The sequence below is a fragment of the Balaenoptera ricei genome, chromosome 7 (assembly GCF_028023285.1).
Source record: "Balaenoptera ricei isolate mBalRic1 chromosome 7, mBalRic1.hap2, whole genome shotgun sequence".
NCBI lineage: Eukaryota > Metazoa > Chordata > Mammalia > Artiodactyla > Balaenopteridae > Balaenoptera > Balaenoptera ricei.
The window spans coordinates 117,192,175-117,214,763 of NC_082645.1; the positions used below are offsets into that span (position 1 = coordinate 117,192,175).

The 22,589-nt window shown below is 45.7% G+C and overlaps 1 protein-coding gene across 10 annotated transcripts in view; it reads left to right on the forward strand.

The window, feature by feature from the left end:
- The window catches only part of AGAP1 (ArfGAP with GTPase domain, ankyrin repeat and PH domain 1), a 550,927-nt gene that overhangs the window by 253,657 nt on the left and 274,681 nt on the right, over window positions 1-22,589 (forward strand). For all 10 annotated transcript variants that reach the window (XM_059928979.1, XM_059928981.1, XM_059928985.1 and 7 more), the window contains 2 exons: window positions 14,320-14,447; window positions 16,146-16,301. In XM_059928979.1, coding sequence (XP_059784962.1) covers window positions 14,320-14,447; window positions 16,146-16,301 — 284 coding nt within the window. The remainder of the gene's footprint in view (window positions 1-14,319; window positions 14,448-16,145; window positions 16,302-22,589) is intronic.

Below are 22,589 nucleotides of genomic sequence, written 5' to 3' on the forward strand. Positions count from 1 at the left end.
GGATTCTGGTATTCAGTGTGGCAGTGATGAAGTTAGTTTGAAAACTTGTTATTATGGATGTATCCACAAAACGTGATGTCGAGTGAACAGAGGCATTCGTAGTAAATGAATGATTTCATTTATATGAAGGTCTACAACAGGCAAAACTAATCTGCGGTTAAAAAAAATCAGAAGAGTGGTTTTGAGAGTGAGAGGGGCTGGTGGGAGTGGGTTTGGGGAAGGGGCACAAACCTTCTGAAGCTTCATAGTGATTTGAGTTACGTGACATTTGTCGGTTCATGGAATGGTACAACTAAGATGTTTGCATTTCACAGTATGTACCTTCAATCTCAAGAAAAGGAACCTTAAACGGTTAATACATGACAGTTAATTATGCACATGCTGAAGAGTGTAGCGGTGAAGAGCACTGATGTCTGCCCCATATTTGAAATGCATCAAAAAATAAGATGGATGGATGGTGGGTATGTGATAAGCCAAGTAGAGCAACATCTACAATTATAAAATCTAGGTGGTATGGACATGGGTGTACATGCTACATTTCTTTCCATTTTTTGTCCACGGTTATAAATTTGCATTATAAAATTTAGGGGGAAAGAAAAACAATTGTTATTCCATTTAAAATACTGTTGTCAGTATTTTGCGGTAAGATGGGTCCAGATGCACTGAATTTAACGTGAAGTACTTTCTCACAGGGAGAGTGTGCAGTGTTACTGTGAGCTCTTTTGTTTTTTTTGAAATGAGGCTTTCCAGAATTAAAATGCATGCATGAGTCTTGCAAGAATTTCAGTAATTCGTAGAAACTGGCAGTAACAGGTAGGGATAGTTTGACTTCCTCACAGTTTCTGAATCACAGCAGATTACACATTCAGAAATCAATCAATATCCTCTGCCGAACTCTAATTAATACTTAAACATGATTAGTCACAAAAGTGAAATCTTGACAGCGATGACCTCAGGTCTTCTAAATGTAAATAAAATTAGATTTAGAGCCCTTTTAATTACCTGTGGTGCTGTGAGTAATTACAGTGGCAATTGATACACTTAATTTTTTGTTGAAGAAAAAAAACTTGCAAAAAGTTTCTCTACACTGTGTACTTAACTCTTCAGTAACCATGATCTATGGAAAAGAATAATCTAGGATGCTGTTTTTTAAATTTCTTAAATTTTAAAAAAATTTTTATTGGAGTCTAATTGATTTACAACGCTGTGTTAGTTTCAGGTGTACAGCAAAGTGAATCAGTTATACATACACATATCTCCACTCTTTTTTAGATGCTTTTCCCATAAAGGCCATTACAGAGTATTGAGTAGAGTTCACTGTGCTGTACAGTAGGGCCTTATTAGTTATCTATTTAGGATGCTATATTAATTCTATGGAATCATATATCATTTCTTTACCTGGGCCCTCGAATTCATATAACTTAAATGCCTAATATCGCTGAAGTATCGCAAAAGGCCAGACTTACCCACAGGAATTGTGTGTATTGGAGAGGGTAGGGTTCTGGGTGGTGGTGCTGGTTAAATGATAATAATTGATGGTTGGTGGGCGGAGCCTCACAGTGACTCAGTGCACACAGCCCTGTTGAAGACCAAGTGGAAATCTGTTTTGTCGTCTCATCCTTCTTCCTAATTGCATCACAATACATTGTATAATTCAACCTGTGTGTCACTGTCACTTCTTCCAAGGCATTTCATGCAAGGAGCACGGCGGCTGGCTTGTTATTAACAGAGCCGAGGAGAGAGGAATAATTTTCTCAGGTTCCAACCAAGACATCTTCTCCCCCACTTTAAGAAGAAAATGTCTTTTTTAATGGAGATTGTTGTAAGGATAATTATTCCCGGAAATAGGAAAACAGCTTCAGTTGTGATAGACAAGTCCATTTTTCTTGAAAGTTAAAAGATATCTGTAGGAGAATGTGTTTGTGACAAATGGGGAGATTAAAGAAGTTTCTAAAACTCCCTTTTTTTTCTGTGAGCATGTGTCTCTTAACATAGGAAGCAAAGTAGACCTTCCAAATTTGGTTAAGGCAATATTAACCAAACTATACTAATTTATTAAAGAGAAAACCAATGATTGTACTTAACTGTATTTGTCTCAAGGTTCCCGATTTTAAAAATCTACTTATGGCCTTTCTGTCTCATATATTTTCTTATTTTGGATGCTTTTTGTCTCCTGTTCCTCACTTATCTTCATCTCCTCATCTTAAATTTTCACGCAGTTTCTTCAGCTTGAATAATCATTTTTGTGATTTGATCATTTCTTTTGGTATCTTCTCTTTTATCGTGTTTTACAATCCTTCTCGCAGTCACCCTTTTCCTGTGTCACTTCTCTCTTTGTCATGGATTGTGTTCTTCCGGTATCACTACATTTATTTGCATTTATCCTGGGTGTTTCTTTCACTTGCCTCATAACTGTGTTAGTCTATTTTGTGACCAGTAATTTGGCCTTTTTAAAAAAATAGGGGATTTAAAAGGTGAGTCCTGTGGCCTTCCTGGTGCAGAAAAAATGGTGAGGAGCTTCAGATGAAAGCATCCAGGGTGCGCTGTCGCCTCCAGTGGGTGTCAGAAACATCTCTGCTCCGGAATCATTTTCTCCACGAGACAGCTTGATGAGTTGAGAAGAAGTGACAGGTTCATTTTTCCCCCTCTTTGTTTAAGCCATTTATCTTTTAGATCCTTGTCTGCCATCTAAATTGTATTGCCAATTTATTGGGATCTTCACTTGCCTTGTCTTGAAAGACACTGATTTGCATCCAACTTGAGAATAAGGGAGAGAGAAAGTTAATCATCTCTTGGCCTCTCGAACTGATTTGCACTGGGTTTAATTGTAGCATTTGGAATGTTTTCTAGCCCGAGTCTAGGTGCAGCTCCGTGTTCACCTGGGTCTTGGTGAGAATATCACAGTGCCCCAGTCCGGAAAGCTTCGCTCTTTGAAAGATCTTTAATTTATGCTTTTGGCACATCTTTCTGCATTTGAGATTAACCTAAGCTACGTCCCCTGCTTTTAAACCCTGCTGGCTTGTATTAATTGATTATCTATTCATTAAGCGGAGTCATAGTAATGAATGCTCAGTGAGCATTGAGTAGCTGGTACTCAGTCTTGTAACCTTATGCAGCACATCAGAGTAAAGCTCTAGGGTCAGGGTGACCAGTGGCGTTCCAGCCCCTGTCCAGGTCTCTGCACCTGTCAGAGGTACCGGCTCCCGCCTCCTGGAATCTCCCTTTGCTGATGCTCTGAGCCCACGGCCAGCAGCAGCCCCCTCACTGCTCCTGGCTTGTACGTTCTGACTCCTCGTCTTCTCCTGGCTCAGGATTGAGCCAACGGGCACACACGCACCCTTTGCTGCTGCTTCTGCGGCCGCGTACACACCTTGGTTTTCTGTTTCATCAGGTCCTGCCCTCATCCAGTGCCGATCATTGCCGGCTCCTCGGGCAGGACACTTGGATGTGCTTTGTGCTCCTGGTCATGCTTCCAAATTTTTCCTGCTTTTTTAAAATTAAAAAAAAAATTGAAATATAGTTGATTTACAATATTGTGTTAGTTTCAGGTGTACAGCACAGCAATTCAGTTATGCATATATATTCTTCTTCAGATTCTCTGTCCTTATACGTTATTACAAAATATCAAGTAGAGTTCGCTGTGCTATATGTATAGTAGGTCCTTGTTGGTTATCTATTATATAGGAGTGTGTATCTGTTAGTCCCAAACTCCTAATTTATCCCTCCCCAATCCCCCTTTCCCCAAATTTTTCTTGCTTTTAATGATTCCTCAGTGTCTATGTAGTATATTCACAATTCATCAATATTTCCCTCTTGAAAATTATCCCCACTTTGATGTCACAAATACACGCCGCTCTTCAGGGCGCTGTTAAAGCCCCGCAGCTGGTCCTGTGCCCGACACACTTGTTGAGGAAGGAGGCAGGTGCTGAACCTGAAACACTGGTGCGGAGTGAGAGGTTTGCGGGTTCTCCGCTAAGATTGCCGAGTGCTGCTGCTTGAGACCTTAGTAAAAGAAGTCCTGGAGGCTGTGTGACCATCTCTTCTGAAGGGCGCTCTCACCGCGAGCGTGTAAGGCCTCCTGGTCCCTGTTTTCCTCAGTGGTGTGGCCGGCAGGCCGGTGTGGACCCCACTGTCTCCCGCATCTGACAGGTTGCCTGGCACATACTAGCTGCTCCAAGATGTGATGAAGGAATAGATCGTGAGTGAGGGACGCCAGAGAGCAGAGGGAAGACGCCGCCCCTGACCCATGGAAGGGAAAAGCCGACTCCACGTATTAAACTTAAGACTCGTGGCAGGACCGAGAGTGTCCTGGGACCAGCCTGGGTCACTGGCATCGATGCTGCACCTTCTGGCTCATGCACGCCTGGCAGGTGTCATCCTGGCCTCACCTGTGCCCAAGGGGAGGCAGGGGAAGGAGGGGCGGAGCCCACATGTCTCTTCCCCCCCACTGGCCCTCCTGAGAGTCACCGCTCAGGTCGGTGGTGCTCATTTCCGTTTGGAGACCCTGGAGGCCCCCTGGATCCAAGCAGCACTGACGCAAGTGTGCACTGGGCGCCTCGGACTTGTCCGGAGCGTGAACCCATCCCTGAGGGGGGCCCTGATTCTCCAGGCGTCCACCAGGCATCGGATTTGTGCCAGATGCTGGGTGGGATCATGTTCTTTCCTCTACACTCGGAGAGGAAAACCTGGAGCCTGCACAGTGATGGAGAGATGATGTGGTGAAGGTCTTAGATGAGGGTGCTGGTGGGGTCAGCAGGCTGGAGAAGGCACAGCAATGTGGGCGGTGCTGAGGGAGGACCAGGCAGCACGAGGGAGGGAGGGCAGAGGTACTGGAGGATCCCTCAGTGTCTGCAGATAACCTCAGAAGGTCTGGAACTGACGGTCTGCTGGGCGTCCTGATGGTGCACAGGGCCGCTGGAGCCTGCGATGCCCTCTCTGAGGGGACGCCAGGCAGAGCTGATTGGAACGCCTGCCTTCCTGCTAGCAGAGAAATGCTGACTGAAGCCCTAGAAGTCCGCGTCCAGCCCTAGAAGCGCCGCGTCCAGCCCGGCCGCAGGCAAAACCAGCTGAAGGACATTTGACAATATGGTGTTGGGATATGCTGAAACTTATTTTTTTTGAGAGCAGTGAATGTTCAAAGTCCTCTGCATGTGGACGCAGGAGCCCTGTGTCCTTCGGGGGCCTAGAAGCCCAGCACGTGGCTGGTGTCCTGGTGCCTGCTGCCCGCCAGCCCAACATCTGGGGCCACTGGGACCCAGAGCTTCCCGTGGGCAGCTCCACTTTGGGACTTGGTTTTAAGAGAAAATTGTGCTGTGAAGAAACGCATGAAAAAGGGACGTGGGTTTCTGACAGGATGATTTGATGTTCCCCTGACACAAAGAATAACTTTACATCAGAACTAGGTACACGTATAAAACACGTTGAATAGACCGTGTTTATTTCAGCATGAGTTTTTAAACATTTTATGTTTAAAAACTCTTGCACTTTCTCTGGGAGGAAAAGGGAAATCCAGCTGCCTGACACATGGGAGAAATTTCCCCTCATTCTGAAATTGTGAAATTAATGTCAGCAGCCGTGACTTTGCTCCATCCTGAAGGTAACTGTTTATTACAGTCGGCATTTAAATCCCCCAATTAATGGGAGCAATTAAACAATAGCTTCATTTCCAGCAAATTAACAACCCTAATAGGTAATTGTGACATAAATGAAGATAAATTTGTTTTAATACAACGAGATAAAAAGAATACAGACAAGAACGGAATCTCAGATTAAGAATTCGGATTTCATTACTTCACTGAAAACTTGAAAGCTTCGCTAGAAGAAATTAAAGAGAATTTGGCTTTTTAACCATGGCCTGTCTTGGCCTAGAGAGTTTTTTAAAAAATATAATAGAAATGTCATATTTTGTGCTCAAGTACACAAGGTAAGGGCACAGGGGTTCTGGCAGAGCTTCTCATTAGGTTTTCACTGACAAGGAATCAAAAAACAAATGCATGGGAGAGTGTTTCCTTTTCACGCATCCCTAAATTCATTTTATGACCTGTTCAGTTACAGGGTATGTTTCCTTCCTTAATAATATTTGTTATAATTAGGAAACTATTCTGATGGTTTATAGTTTGTCTTGATGAAACGTGGAAGTGGTTAAGCCAGGCCTGTTTTTAGAATGATAAACGTGTCCATACGAAGGATGGTTTGGAAGGGGCCAAGTCGGCTTCGGAGAGGGCAGTTGGGTGATTTTAAAGGTAGTGGCAAAAAGGATGAAAGCTTTGCTAGAACAAAGATAATGAGTTTCTCCTCGCGGGTCGCCGTGCTGACAGGAAGATCTAACACGTGTTAAAGAACAGGAGAGCCTGTCTTTCTGAGGTAGATCGGCATACTCAGATTTAGGAACTGAAACTTAGAATAGGTTAAATGTCCAAATCTGCTTTGAAAGTTTTTAAACTATGGGGGTTTAGCTAACACTACATCAGTGAGCTCATATACCCTTAGAATAACTCCTTTTGGTAGCTTTGAATCGTCAAATGACGTGTAATCAGCCTAGAATTCTACACCCCTTGGAAATGTTAATCATGTGTAAGGGCAGTCTGAGACATGAGAGTCTCAAAACAGAATATCAGAGAGCCGGGGTCCTGCGTATAGACCACGGCCACTCCGTCACAGTCCCCCAAATCCCGCCCACCCTGCGCCCACCCCCCGCCCCCCATGCTTTCTTTCTCCACTGTCCAGGTAGAGATCACCTGCATCTTGCAAACCACACAGACCAGGTGTCCTTCCAATGCCTGGCTCTTGTCACTGGCCCGTGAATAGCTTTGACGGCTCCCTGTTGCCTTAAGCATACGATCCACACTTTGCATATGGGATCCTTAAACATGTGTTTCCAGCTGCTTCTCCACCCCTACTTCTCCTCATGTCCTCACCCCGTCCCCATTGTTGATCCATCTGTTCATTCATTGACCCAGTTGGTGAGTGCTGGTTGAATGTCAAGTACATGTTGACCCTAGGAAGGTAAATGAAGCATCCTGTCTAGCATTTCCAGAGTCACGTGGAGGTCTGTGGAACTGGCCCATTGTCTTGGAACGTGAGCTGACTGTATTTTCCAATTGGCGGCTCAGTTTGGCAGGATCTCCACAGATGTGTGGGCCAGGAAGGGCTGTGGGTCCCTGTGGTTCACTAATTGTCACTAAGCATCACACAACCCAAGAGGCCTTCAAGAAGACCCCACTCCCCGCCTCCCTCTCTCTTTTTCGTTTTAATGGTTTTTCTGGCATAGCTTCCTCTATTCCCAAAACGTCATATGAAAATGAATCTAGGAGATGGGTATAGGATTACCAACAACACAGACTACACCCCCTTTAACGTTCATTAACTTTGAGAAAAATTCCACGTCAAACTTTTTTCTTTCCTAAGTCACAAATTCAGAACTACATAGATAATTTGGTAATTAATTTCTACTTAATTAACAAGATAGTTTAATGATCACTCAACTGTAATTTAAAACTGAGTTGAGACATTAGGGGACCTTTTATTTGTTACTGGAAAATTTACAATCCCTGGTGGTTTTCATTTTTTATGGGGATTTGCCTGGTAAGCCCTCCAAGGTTCTAATGGAAGAGCCTTTCAATGCAAAGACAGTTAATGTTACATTTGGGTGGTAGCACCAAAAATAGAAATAAAACAATGGCATGAACCCCCAACTCAAATTGTGCTTTTAAAATATTTTTGTGGAGCAAAATTAGAGTCTCATGCTAGTTGATTTTCATTCAGTGTGTCTATTACAAACATTTAAAATATTACTGTAATAGATTTATCATTCATACTTAAATTCCTATCTAACATTGTTTACGCAGAACTGCCACCCCATATTGGCCCCAATGGGCTACATACAGCTTTTCCTAGTAGCTGAAGGATCATCCTCTTCCTCAGATTTGGCTTGATTCACACCAAGTTTCTATTTGGTATCTAGCTGGGACCCTATGTCATCAGTCAAGTGTACATGCTTCCACAGTGCCGTCCTGAGCTGCGGACCCCACTTCTCCCCAGGCCCCAGAGTCACCCGCTCCCCAGCGCAGCCCGAGGACATGGGGCTCAGCTCTGCTCATTCCGGAAGGGCCCGTGCTGCTCATATGGGAGGGCTCACATAGCGGAAGCTGATGTTGTATGGGGCGTCATGATGGGGAATGTTCAAAAGCAGATCATTACAAAGCTGGTTGATGAGTTAAGTCTCCTCTGCACCCAGTGAACTGGGGCAAAAGGGACGTGAAAGGGCCGCCAGTTTGTTGCCTGATGGAGAAGCCTCTGCTCCTTCAGGACCTGCACAGGGAGAAGGTTGGGTCGTAGGAACCGAGTAAATAAGGAGTGAAGAAAGGATGGGGCAGCAGGGACCACCCAGCGGAACCCTTGAGCAGTTCTCAGCGGTCCTGTCTCTGGTGAAACCTTGGAGCTCTTGATGTGGGATGCAGAGGACCTTGCTCCTGGCTTGGGAGCTGCATGAGGCTAGAGACCAGGTCACATGCCTCTTCCCCTGCCTCCCCTTCCTTCTCTGGGCCCATAGATGGCTCTTCAGACATTTCTGTTAATTGACTTAATTCAAGTAAATCATTTAAACTAGAGAAGATATCTTGCTGATTAAATTACTGACACTCATTGGACTTTACCAAGAATGTCATAATCGTTAATGAAATTTTTAAAAGCTTAATTTAAGTGCTTAATTGTGGACGTTACCGATGCCAGGTGGTACCACGCAAGAGGAGTGTCAAAGACACCCCCATCCTGGGGCCTCGCCCTGTAAGTAGAGATCAGGAGGCCAGGACCTGATGTGAATGATGACGTGTCTGGTTTGGGATTATTACATAATCGCTTATTGCACAATGCCTATGCACCAGGCACTAGGGATTCAGGGCTGAAAAGTAGAATTGCAGCTCTTCAGCGCGGCCCTGACTGCATGTGTGTGTGCGTGTGTGCGTATGTGTGTGTGTAAATGTGCAGTGGTTCTCAGTCAAGGCCTGGGTGAAACACGGAGCTGGTTGTGTTAGCACCTTTGGTATTTGGGGTGCAGGGTCTCCACAGAGGAACCTGATGGTTAGAGAGGAAGGCTTGCCTAGGAGAAGTGATGCTCGAGATGCGGATTCTGAGAAGGAATTGGCCATGAAGAGAAGGGGAAGCATGTCTGGGCAACTTGTGTAACAGGATTCAGAGAGCACACGTTGTGGCATCTGCAGTGGGTTCTGTCCGGCTCGGAAGTGGGCAGTGAGCCCGGGGGCCGGCAGCAAGGCTGGAGGGGGGCCGTGTCCGGTTGGGCAGGGATCCTTGTCCTCCCTGGGGTTCGGAACCAGTTAAGGAATAAGACCCTGGAAGATCGGATGACTACTTTTTATTGGTAAAGCTGTCCTGGGAAATGAAGCTTATCTGGGCTTCCTTCTGTGGGAACCAGAATGAGACAGACTTGCCCGTATGGTTCCAGGCAGCGTGGGAGCCCCAGACCGAAGGGATGGAGAAGGAACAGCCTGTCCCAAGCCGGCCATCACCTAAGTCACTTGTCAGTGGGTCGGACCTTCACTGGAGGGCTTGGGAAGAGGCCAGGAGTGTCCGGGTCATGGGAGCCGGGATCCATGGGAAGTAATAACAGGAGGGGAGAATCCACCCCTCCCAAGCGTGAAAGAGCCCCATTTGCTGAGAAATTTCGGTTCTGACGTCCGTCTGGTGACGGGAGCGTTTGCAGAACTGAGAGCGGGACGAGGCCCGTGCGAGTCGCCTTTACGGAGGTCGCCCTGCAGTCTGTTCCTTGGGTGGCAGTGAGGAGAGGACAGCTTTGGAAGCTGCTTGAGAAACCGGCCACGGGCCGATGAGGTTTGCGGCAAGGCAGTGGCAGTGAGCGTGAACTGAAGAGAAATTCTGGTGGCAGAATCGGTCTATTCTGGCTCCTCTGTCCCTGCCCTGGGGGTGCTCGGGTGGTAACAGAGTTAGAGGCGAGGCCCAGGTTGGGCCACGTGGACACTGAGGTGCATCCAGGGGCAGCTGTGGCGTTGGTTATTGGATACACGGTTCTAGAAGCAGGAAGGGCACGAAGCAAGGCTACGTATAGATTTGGGAGCCATAGGCATGGAGAGGAAAGGGCCAAAGAAGGAAGCCTGGAAGCTCCCACATTCAAAGAACTGGTGAAGGAGGCTGAGAAAGAGGTTCCAGCCAGAGGAGGAAACCCAGGAAAGTCAGCGTCATGGGAGGAGGAACCATCAGCGGTGCCTAGGGCTGCCCAGAGGCCAAGAAGGATGCGGCCTGGCCTCCAGTTGGTCACCAGCGACCTTGGCAATGGCAGGTCCAGCCAAGGGGTTGGAGGCGGAAGCGGGTTGCAGTGGTCCGCAGAGCAAGGGAGAGTCTGTGAGGGGACAGGGCCAAAGGGACACAGTGCCTGTCCTGGGAGCCGTAGAGTCTGGGGGGGGGGGGTGCTTCCTTGCCAGGCGGCAGTGTTTGGAGCCGTCGTGGGGGCCGACGGAGTGTCTGAACCCCTGTTCTCCTGCCGGTCCCCCCTCTGCCTTGTTTTCCTCAACTGCGAGGATTAAATGACTCAGTAGACGGGAAGTGCAGACCGCTGGCCCATCGTTCAGATGTAAGAGACAAAGAAGAGGGGGGAGAGGGAGGGGAGGGAGGAGGGTGCCCCCTAGTTACCTGGTGAGAGGTGGGCCTGATTCCCTTGGTGTGACCAGATTCGTTCTTTCTGCTCCTCCTCTAGTGCAAATGATTTGAGAAACAAAGCAGAAGCCGAAATCGGGCATTAGGCCAGGATTTAATGAGGTCTTATTTGCGAGCTATCTGAGAGTCTTATTTTTACACACTAATTAAAAGGTGCCATTTATCATCTATCCAATAGAGAATTTAAAATTTGTGGGGAAAGTAAATGTATAACTCGCTTTTCTTGTTGCTTAAGTTCGTAAATAAACTTCTTTCTAGTTGAAGAATGGAAATACGTTTATGAAAGTATACTTAAGGGTACGGCTAAAATAGAATGATCTCAGAGTCATCACCCAGGTCAGGAAGGGGCCACTGCCAGCCCCCAGGAGCCCCTCGTGCCTCTCCCAGGCACCAGCAATTTGCTTGCTTGGTTTTGAAGTTTCTACATTGTAATTATAGATATGGTTAAAGGGGCTCGTTAAAGGGTATGTTTTATCTATTACCCAAATAAAATTTCAAAATTGTGGAGGGAGTGAGATACATTATTCATTCATTCATTCATTCATTTGTACTTGAAGGTATTTGAACATTTTTTGCCTTCCAGTTTTATTGAGATATAATAAAATATCTGTGTAAAATAGATACAAAATTAAAGAAACAGAAGTTTTTTACCTTTGATGAGAACTCCTAGGATTTACGCCCCTAACAACTTCCATGTATAACCTACAGCTATGTTAACTATTGTGCATTTATCATGCACGTTACATACCTAGGAAGTGATTTTTAAAATGACACCAAGTACTAGTATTGCCATATCAGGTTAATGAAATTGGTGGGGTGGGTGTCTGGTAAAAGAGCAGACATTTTCCGTATCTGCCAACGACAGCATTTCAGACTTAAGCTTAGTGCCTCGGGCAACTTTATAGGAAAGCAAGTCACCAAAATAGGAGAAACATCACACCTCAATGATAAAAGAGTACAGATTCTTTTAAGTAATCTCAAGTGATTGTGTTTCTGTTTTCTCATTCGTGCATTGCATGTATTAATATAAAATGCGTGACGTATTCATTTGTGGAATGATCCAATGCCGACAAAAACTCAGTGATTATAAAAATTTCCCAGCCAGTGTAATCTGGGGTGTAAGTAATATTCATGTTCTAAGTCTCCTGACATTTAAATGTTCCAAATATCAGGAAAAGTTGATGATGATAGTTACAAGAGAACAGTGCCTCCCTGCCCCTGGCATCCCGTTTCCCTCGAGTTGTTATTGGGGCGGGGGGCCCTTCCACTCACACAGCCCAGCCCAGCCCTGTGGCCCGCAGTGGGCCGGGGGCTTTTCACTGTGGAGGAGAAGGTGGCCCAGCCTTGCAAAACAGTCCCTTTATCTCCTTTTCCTTCTTAAGTCAGATACTTCCATTGTTCTTTATTAAGTGTCCCCCACTTTTATGAGTGATCCTGTAACTCCTAAAGCAGTCTATGTATTTTAGAACAAAATATTTGTAACTCATTTCCTTTCTTCCATGTGTGTGTAGACATAAAAATTATGGGGAAATAAAACAACTAGGGTTGAAGGTTCTAGTTAAGTTGAAAAGAATGCTACCAGTTATTAGCAGTTGTGACTTCGGGGTTTTTTTTTTGTAATAAATGTGGCCAAACAATAATTCAGTGGACAGAAGAACCGTAGTACTCAGCGTGTGGTTCACGCTTTGCACAGCCCCGTCTGTTGTTCTGTGAGAGGGTTTAATGGGAAAAGGTTCTCTCTGCCCGTGAACTTGCTCATTCTAGCCTCCACGTGGGAAGGAGGGAACGTTCATTTGCATTTGGAGTTCCATAAAATGAGGATTTTAGTAACATATTTGACTTGTCTTAGAAAGTTTCTCGAATCTCCCCTTAGAGTAGAAGACACTTATAGAAAATGTCTATGAAGTTCTCCCAACAGCTTCGCCCTGTTTAATTCTGACGTTTGTGTTTTTTTCTATGAGATTTAAGGTGAAAGTCAGTATGGTCATCCAACTGAGTAGTGACTCTGAGGCCAGGAGTAGTTGAACATCAAAAAAAACCTTTTGCTCTTTTTCAAAAAAAGAAAAAAATAGAAGTAAATTGGCAGTCACCCAAACAATCATGATTTTAAGTTCATTTACTTTTGGTTTTGGGATTTCAGTTCACCTATAAGACACACGTTTTGCGGCTGTTGCAATCTGATCTTAGGTTTTAGTTTTGAGTTCACATAATGATTTTTAAAATATTCTAATGTGCATCTTCAAAGACCCCAGATCGATACACCAATGGTTTTGAAATGACAGAGTGTTGCGATATTCCTCTGTAATTTAAACGTGATTAGCTGCTGAAGGTTATGGTCAATACACTACGGGAAGATAAATTAATTGATATCATCCTTTCAGGATGGTAAGAGGCCTATCGGAGGTGGGATATAACTAATGAAGCTGCTTCTTCATCTCTGTGAGCCATTTTTTATATATTGCATTTTCACTTAATCATATTTATACTATCATTCATTTACATGAAAGCCATAAGCTGTGGACAAACCAGTTCCTTACTAAAGTTATGTTCATTTGGAAAAGAAATTATCTGCGGACACTGTGTGTGTTCCTTCTACAACATAAGCTATTGCTGGGGACAGTGGTGTGTTTCCTTTGCGTGGGTATTTTTAAAATCAGCAACCTCTCTGGGCAGAGATAAGGATTGAATATCATTGAACTTAATTACAGCTATTCCCCGAAGACGCACATCTAGTCAAATAAAAGCTGTAGTTATTCTCCTGTAGTGACACCTATTGGTGTAGGAAGAGTTTTCTAATCGTTGACTTCCTTTCCAGTTAAATCCAATATGCTTTATCAGCCAGCCTATTTGCCAAGAGAAGTTATGGCTGGTTGAATTTAGATTTGTATTGATTAAGATAAACTCCCAATGTGTGTAGCCATATATTTAAATAAAAAAGTCTTTGACATAATTACATGTCCTTGAATATAATTCTATGCAGTAGCCTGTAGAGTTAAGAGTAATTCTTTCGGCTATGCAAAAAAATAGATTTTTGATTTTCCAAAGGGTTTGGTTTAAATTACCCTGTCTTATTTGGGATTACTTTTGCTGCAAGTAACTGGGGGGAAAGTCCTATTATTAGAATAATTTAAACAAGATAGGTGTGTATTTTTGTGCTTTACATATAAAGCATCTGAGATTTGCACAGGGCTGCTGAGCCAGAGGCCTAGCCCCTAGAAGGGGCTTGTGTCCCACCAAGTGTGGCTTCCTTCTGCAAGATCGCTTCCAGAGCTACAGCCAACATAGGTGCTTTTTACACAGCAAGAAGGAAAAAGACATAAGGAAGAAATGAGCCAGGGGCAGCCCTCTCAAGGGTGTTTCCTGGACGCCGCCATGTGACCCTCCTGCTGCCATCCCATCGTCCAGAGCTTGCTTGCATGGCCACGTTTAGCTGGGGTGCAGGGGGATGGACCGGAGAAAGCTTCAGGAAATGTCATATCTACTCTGGTAGTCCTGTGCCCAACTAAAAATCAGGAATTCTGTTACGCGGATGAAGGGAATAGTGGATAACGGAGACAGCCCTCGGTCTCTGCCACATTCCCTCTGTTTGGAAACCAGCCTCACGTAGACTTCTTCTGTCTTCCTGTCCGCTAGTTGCCCAGAAGATCGTTGCCACGAGGAAGAAGCAGCAGCTGTCCATCGGGCCCTGCAAGTCCTTACCCAACTCTCCGAGCCACTCGTCTGTCTGTTCCGCACAGGTGTCTGCCGTGCACATCAGCCAGGTATGTTGGTCCCGTGAGAGGTTGGACTGAAAAGCAGGTCAGAACCCAGGAGGACACACCTGCCAAATAGTGTTCTCAGCCAGCTCCAAGGTGGAATTTTTTTTTTTTCTTTTCAATTTTATAAATAACAGCATGTCAGTAATTGACTTAACATCTCCTTCAGAAACTGCTGTGGCCAAGCGGTTTTTATGGGAATCATTCTTTAATATTGCCCGTCTTCACGCTGCCTGTGTTATGAGGCCTGCTGGCTGGAGTGGAGGTGTGGGGTATGCACTGTCATCTCTGCTGTTGATTTAAGTGACCCCACGCTGGTCCTCATTCTTGTCTGCTTGTAGGTTGAGCAGTTGTGGGTGAATCTCAGTAGCTAATCCCACAATATGCTTCAATATGGTAGCAGCCCTCAGTTATAATTCCCGTCTCCCTTAGGCCCTGTGGAAACTAGTATCTTTCCATTGCAACATTTTGCTATTTACTTGGGGACAAACAATATAACTGTCACTTTGAAGAACCTAACCAAAAACCCAGTAAGGAACTCTTGGCTTATTTTTTTGCCTGCCCGTGTGTCTTCGGTTAACATTTCTTAGGTGGGTGTCATATTGGCACTCTTTAAAGAGATGTAGCGAGAAGGTTTGGTATCGTGCTTTTGGTAGCTTGAAGAGTCAGGAAGTGTGTTTACAGTGGGGTCCTGTGAAGGCACGCTCAAAGATGTTAAATCCCACTCCAGGCATCTGTAATTCTCTCTGAATCTTGAAGTATCTTCCAGAAGCATTCACATTTCCAAGAGGTCATTTGCTTCTTTTTTTTTTTTTTAAATGAATTTTTATTAGAGTCTAGTTGATTTACAATGTTGTGTTAGTTTCAGGTGTACAGTAAAGTGAATCTGTTACACATATACATATATCCACTCTTTTTTAGATTCTTTTCCCATGTAGGTCATTACAGAGTACTGAGAGGAGTTCCCTGTGCTGTACAGTAGGTTCGTATTAGTTATCTTTTTTTATATATAGTAGTGTGTATATGTCAGTCCCAATCTCCCAATTTATCCCTTCAAGAGGTCATTTTCAAAATGTGAGTTTTGGTTCTACTGGGCAAAATCACACTCTTTCTCCTTCTAATCCGGAGCAGTGAAGGGACTGTAGAAACCACTTAGTTCAACCAACCCCTTCCCTTTTCAGAGGAAATAGAAAATAATGACATTTTAACTCTCAGATTTTTTAACATCTTTACTGGAGTATAATTGCTTTACAATGGTGTGTTAGTTTCTGCTGTATAACAAAGTGAATCAGCTATACATATACGTATATCCCCATATCTCCTCCCTCTTCCGTCTCCCTCCCACCCTCCCTATCCCACCCCTCTAGGTGGTCACAAAGCACCGAGCTGATCTCCCTGTGCAATGCGGCTGCTTCCCACTAGCTATCTGTTTCACACTTGGTAGTGTATAAGATCAAACGATAGAGACTTCTCTGTCTTCGGTCACTTTTCTTAGACAGAACGGTGCCGAGCTGATCGGTCTGTTCTAGGATGAAACCGTGCCTGCTTGCTGCTGCTGCCACCAGCAAGCGGGAAGTGCTGGTCCCGCCGGCCGGGCCGCGCCTCCATGCAGCTTGCTGGCTTGTGGGTTATGACCCCACGCAGGTGGCGGGTTAGGCTCCTGCAGCGTGTCACTAACAAAACCTTGGCTTTCAATCATTACAGACAAGTAACGGAGGCGGGAGTCTGAGCGACTATTCCTCCTCTGTCCCGTCCACGCCGAGCACCAGCCAGAAGGAGCTGCGCATCGACGTCCCGCCCGCGGCCAACACGCCCACGCCCGTCCGCAAGCAGTCCAAGCGCCGGTCCAACCTCTTCACCGTGAGTGTCCCGCCGGGGGGCCGGGGGCGGGGGGAGATCGGAGCGTGGTTCCTGCTCACCTAGCGGTCCTCTGGCCGCCAGGTGGCTCAACGACAGGTGTAGCATCCAAACCAAATTAACGAGAAGAGCGCTGAGTTCTGTGGAAGTCTCAGAAAATTACAGGATGCCAAGACGCAGATGTTGAGCAAAGTGGGACTTTCTCAGTTGCAGGGAGTCCTGACATGTGTCAGAAATGAAGAGCAAGGGGTTTGTATAAAGGTCTCTGTTATCCTGTGCCTTTCTTGGTCTCTAGCTTAAAGACTTGTCACATTAGATACATGGAGGTGACAGACTCTACCAGAATTCCCCAGACGTGTGCCTCAAGCCTTTCAGGTGAGATGTATAAAGCCGTATCAATGCACAGACCCCCTTCTCCTCAGGCTGGAGCACTGAGGACTTAGCTCAGGGTCTTTAGCGGCTCACGGACAGAAGCCAGTCCACTTGGACTTTTCTTCAGAACCATCTGCGGAGCATTTTAAAACTCTACATCAGCTCTCAGGGCTCAGGTTTACGAACTCAGAATCTGTGCGTGGGGCCCAGGCGTGTGTAGTGTTTAAAAGTTCCCTGGGCAGTTGGGATGCAGAGAACCCCTGAACTACAGAGGACACAAAAGTGCTGCTGCCCTGTCCCTTCCCTTACACACAGCAGACATTACCAGTCAATCATGGAAGGCTTTGCAGTGGAGCCCAGAACTCTGGGCACAGAGCTCCAGGCAGAGCTGCTACTGCCGTGTGACTGGAGTCATTTGATTTGAGAAGAACACTTTCCCTCCTGGAACTAGGTCTGTGCATTAGAAGTGTATGCTTTCAAAGCAGGGGTTCTCAACCAGGTGGTCTTGCACTCCCAGAAATTTGGCCATTTCTGGAGAAAGTTTGAATTGTCTCCGCTCGGGGGTGGGAGTGGGTGTGGACCACTAGATGCAGACATCTAGTCTGCGTAGCAGCCATGGAGCTGCTAAACATCCTGTGATGCACAGGCCAGCCCCACAACAGAGAGGTCTCCAGCCGCCAGTGTCAGGGTGCCCTGTTGTAAGCCATTTGACTTCTCCTCTTGGTTGATTATTGCTGACTTAGGTGCAAAGAAGTTCAGTATTTCCTGGCTTAAACTGAAGGAAGATTCTGCAGGGGTGGCCACAAGTCTCTTATCTGACCCACTGCCCTTACTTGGAGATGGCGTTCTTTCTTTCTTTTTTTTTTTTTTTCCTTTGGCGGCGCTGCGAGGCTTGTGGGATCTTAGTTCCCCCACCAGGGATTGAACCCGGGCCCTTGGCAGTGAAAGCATGGAGTCCTAACCACTGGCCCGCCAGGGAATTCCCTGAAGGTGGCGTTCTTGATGGTGAACGAGGCTACCAAGTACGATAGATCCCCCCGTCCCTTTCCCACCACGTTCGTAATGGTTTTCCCATCAGATAAGTCTTCAGTGCCAAGGTCTACTGCCAACAGCGAACACCCCCTCCTCACAACTCTCCCCTTCCCTTTGCTCTTTGCCCTGTGCCATGTGAGTTCTGGCAGACGCTGCTATTGGAGGGCCAGAGTGAGCATCAGACAGGCTCAGACCCTGTCCTGCGCTGCCAGGGGCTGTTGGACCTTGGGCAACTTACTTAATCTCTCTGAGCTGGAAACAATGGTAGTTGTGGCGAGGCTGCTAAGAAGATTCCCTGTAGGGGCGAAGAGTCTCTGTGGCCTCGCTTTCATTTTTATCTCACCACCACAAACGTTATGGAATGATTTCTCTTAATGCATAAGCAAAAGTAGTTGTAGAGGGCTTCCCTGGTGGCGCAGTGGTTAAGAACCCGCCCGCCAATGCAGGGGACACGGGTTCGAGCCCTGGTCCGGGAAGATCCCACATGCCGCGGAGCAGCTAAGCCCGTGTGCCGCAACTACTGAGCCCACGTGCCACAACTGCTGAAGACTGCGCACCTAGAGCCCGTGCTCTGCAACAAGAGAAGCCACCGCAATGAGAAGCCCGCGCACTGCAACAAAGAGTAGCCCCTGCTCGCCACAACTAGAGAAAGTCCGCGCACGGCAACGAAGACCCAACGCATACAAAAATAAATTAATTAAAAAAAAAAAAAGTAGTTGTAGGGCTGTGTAATAGATTGGGAGGGAGGTAATTAGGTGTCTGCAAAATACAGGTGAATATCTGATATGCGTAAATCTGTACATGAATAAGATGCTCTACTGTGGAATTTCTTCAGACATACTGAGAATAACAGCAGTCACCTAAGCAGCACTTCTGGCTTATCCAACACCTGTAGTAACACTTCTGTACGCCCAGGTGGGGTCTTCCAGTTGAGAAGGTGTCACCTCACAGAACAGGCTGTGCACTGACTCATGGCTCAGTGGACCTGAGAAGCTCATTGCCGAAGATGCGGAGAGACCGGGCCGAGAGCAGGATACCAACGTAGCGGGGAGGAGCGGGGGCTCTCGAACGTGGACCAGAGTATCTTCTGTATCTTTGCCGCTCCTTCTAGGGTGTGGCGGGAAGGGGAAACACCCAGGCTCACGACACCTTCTAAGGGGCACCTTTCCTGGCCACTGGCTTTGGTTTCTGTTCAAGGTGAGAGGTGAGCACCGGGAAGTCTCTTTAAAATGGAGCTGCTCTGACACGTGCCCATCCCCATCCCCACCCTTTATAAGGGCAGCCCTGGGGTTGGAATGTGCCAGAAAATAGTGTCCCGGACCCTGCCCACTGGGTAACTGACAAAGGAGACAAGTTTAAGGCAGGAAGAAGCAAAGGAACCGTAACTCGGGTAATAAACGTCCCCTTCCCCTCTGCTGTTTGCGCAGCTGGGTTCTGTTTTCTATCAGGAGTAGTGTGATGGGAGCTAACCCACGTTCAAGGGGAAGCGGATTAGAGACCGGGGGGCTCTGCCCGCCCGGAGGAGAGCGGAGACTGGCGCGAGGGGGCACCCTCCCTGCTGCTGGAGTGGCGCACACGTACGCACTGCCGCCGCGTCCAGGTACCCGGGCAGAGACCAGGGGCCCGGCTGTCCAGGCCGGGTGGGGCAGTGCCAGAGCCAATAAGAACTCATCCTTGTGGTGGCTGAAAATCCTCATTTATTATGTCATAATTAATGTAGCTAGTGATGCGGGGGCCTGCCTGTGACCCTGTGCGGGATCAGTGCTTGATCTCTTCAAGTGCTGGAAAATGGTCTGAGAGTAAATACACCCTTTTAGAAATCGAATCCGGCTGCTCGGCTGTCAGTAGCGGGAACAGGAATCAGGTCATGGAAGAAGCTAACTTCACGGCGGGTTTGCATCACGGCGTTTAAGGAAAAGACGGCTGAGATCCTGTGTCTTCGTCATTACTGGGTTTGACATTGAACAAGACGATGATGGCGATGGTGGTGGCGCCGGGTGGGTGGTGTAGGTTGAAGATCTTAGAAGTGTCAACTCCACTAGATGTCAGTGTCATCCAAGGAATGACAAGAAGCAAATTAATTTTGAAATTGCAGCCACTTAGGACACTAAATTCTCCTTGTTACCGGTTTGCATCTATTCTTAAACATGTAAAATTTCATAGACTCTTCATCCCTGGCGATTATTGGTAATTACTGGCTTAAATTGGCAAAAGTGTATTTACTGAAAAGCGTGTATTAGGAGGATAGAAGTGCCATATGCCGAACAATCCTAGTGAATAAAAATCCACGCAGGCTGGGACGGTAATGCCCAGATGAGGGAGCATTGTCCTCCGTATTTATTAGACCCTCGTAAAGAGGCCAGAGTTAATTAAGTAGTACACACACCAGTTTTCAAATAACGTGCTTATGAATTGTATAAACTTCGGATCTGATGACCTGTAAATGTACCACTCTGGGCTAACATTCTTCAGTCCCAGATGTTTCTGTTGGCATATACACATGTGCAGATATAAGCAAAAATCAATCACACGCACCTTTTACAGAACAGTACAAACTTAAAAAAGTCTCTCCTGTAGTAGCAGATTATGTCTTATATTGGCGGTAAGAACAGTACTTCACTGATAAAAAAGCTAAATTATATCCTATCTTGCTTATTTCTTTGAGAAAAAATCATTGTTTTGAGAAAAGAAATATTCAAAGGCTATCTCCATTCACTTCCTCGTTCTGTAATATTGGCACTTAGGATGATTAGTTTAGTAGCCCTAATTTACATGTGGTTCAAATGTTTTATTAGGAAATATTTTCAAACATATAGGAATTTTAAAAAACACATGCATGTACTCACCGTGCAACTCAGCAAATAAAAGCATTTTTCTGCCACTGCTGCGGTTACTTCTTCTAGAAATAACCCGGTCACAGATAAACTGTGCCCCTCCAGAATACATCCCACTGACCCCCGGTCCAGGGATCGGCATTCACTTGGATTTGGTGTCTATTTTCTGTATCCGTGTCTTAACCTCATTCTAGTACGTGTCCACAATTGTACGTTGCTTTGCCTGTTTTCAAGCTTTATAATCCTGGCGTCACTTACATGGTATTTTTTAAAGCTTACCATATAATGCCGACACCCCGAAACAGAGCCAAGCATATCCAGTAACCTAAGATTGTGAAAAGGCATAGCCCAGCTCATAGAGACGCTCTGTAAAAATAAGGCAGCAAAATTGATAGTCTAAATAGACCTGTTTGAATGGTATTTTGTCTTCTGTAGAGACGGGGAGCGTGGATCCTATTATATGTGCTCCAGCAGCCTTCGACTTACTCATCAGTTAAAAAGGGGAAAGCAGGTTTCTGTTTAATAGTGAGGGCTCCTGTCAGCAAAGCTGCCTGTCCTTGTAAGCAGGCAGCTGATGAGGTGCCCCTTCACAGCTTCTTTTATCACCTGGGGGAAAGTTAAACATTCCTCTAAAGAAGGAGATGGTAATGAGAGTTATCCTAGCCTTTCTTTCCTCCGTGTTCACTGTTTGCGGAGGCTACACGGTCACTCTTCCGGCTCCCCCCGACCTTCTGTGATGGGTGTGATAAACTCCCGTTAGGTTTCTGGTTGTGTGTCAGGCTGGACGCCTTGCACCCTCACTCCTGACCCAGGCAGCGGTACCCAGAGAGACTTCGGATCTGATGATTTCACGGAGCCATTTCAGCTAGAACGTAAGGACGTGGGTGATGTAGTCTCAGAGTTGGCAGAAACATCAGGAGACCTTACTGGGAATTTGTACGTGCTGCGGTGTCTTATGTCCAACGGGTTTGTTTCAGTTTCGTTGTTGGATTTCAGTTTTATGATGTATATCACAGCCTGTTGTACCAAAAGTCACTGTAAGACAGTGATACAGCAAACCCTTTTGCCTAACAAATAACCACTGGTCTGTCTTGAAATTTTAGTTTTGTGACCGTCTCCACCAACGTGTTGGAGCCGTAGGGAATTTCTGTTACACTTTGGCGGTGAAGTCTTACCTCAGTTTCGTCCTCCTTCATCTCAAGGAGTGCTATCAAACACGGAGCTTAGTTCATAATCCTGCTTCGCGTGGAATCTGGAAATTCTGCTCTGACGACAGAGTGGCTGTGAGGACAGATGTGCTGCCTTGAGGAGGATGTTAATTTTTTTAATGTTTGTTTTGTTAATTATTCTGGTTAATAGAGAATAATGAAGATGGATTTCCAGATTTAGAAATTTAGAATTCATAGAATTCTGAAAGTACCATTAATGGTCTCTGTTGATTTAAAACAATTTTAAAAGTCATCGCCATGAGCTTTGAATCTCACTTTACAAATAGTAACCTCAAATTCCAGCTTTCTTATGAACTGAGATGTAAGGAAAAGAGAATTTAAGGCTGTTATGTAGCTCTTACCACAGATTATTAATTAAAGAGTTAATTAAAGAGAAAAGTGAGCCCTCAACTCTTAACTAAAATTCATGACAAGGAATTGATAAATCTCTATTTCTTTCCTAGCCCAAAGGTTAAATGTCATGTTTTATGTTCTTCTGCAACTTTCTATTGGTTGCTTGTTTCATTTCCTGGTACTTCATTCCAGGCTTCTAGCATCCTAAAGAAAAAAAGCACACGGAGCCTGGCACTTAGTAGGTGTTCAGTAAATAAATGTCGGCTTCTTAACATCATCGAAGAAGCCTGTCTTCTAAGGAGCCCGTGTGCCCCTTGCAGTCCCACATCCGGGTTTACGTCATGGGGACTTTTCTCCCTTATGCCCTATGACATCACCCCCTTTAATATTAAAAAAAAAAAAAAAAAAAAATCAGCGGCTCCATCTCACACCCTTTAAAACTGGATTTCATTAGCTTCTCACTGCCACCCTGGACACCACAAAGTCTGTTC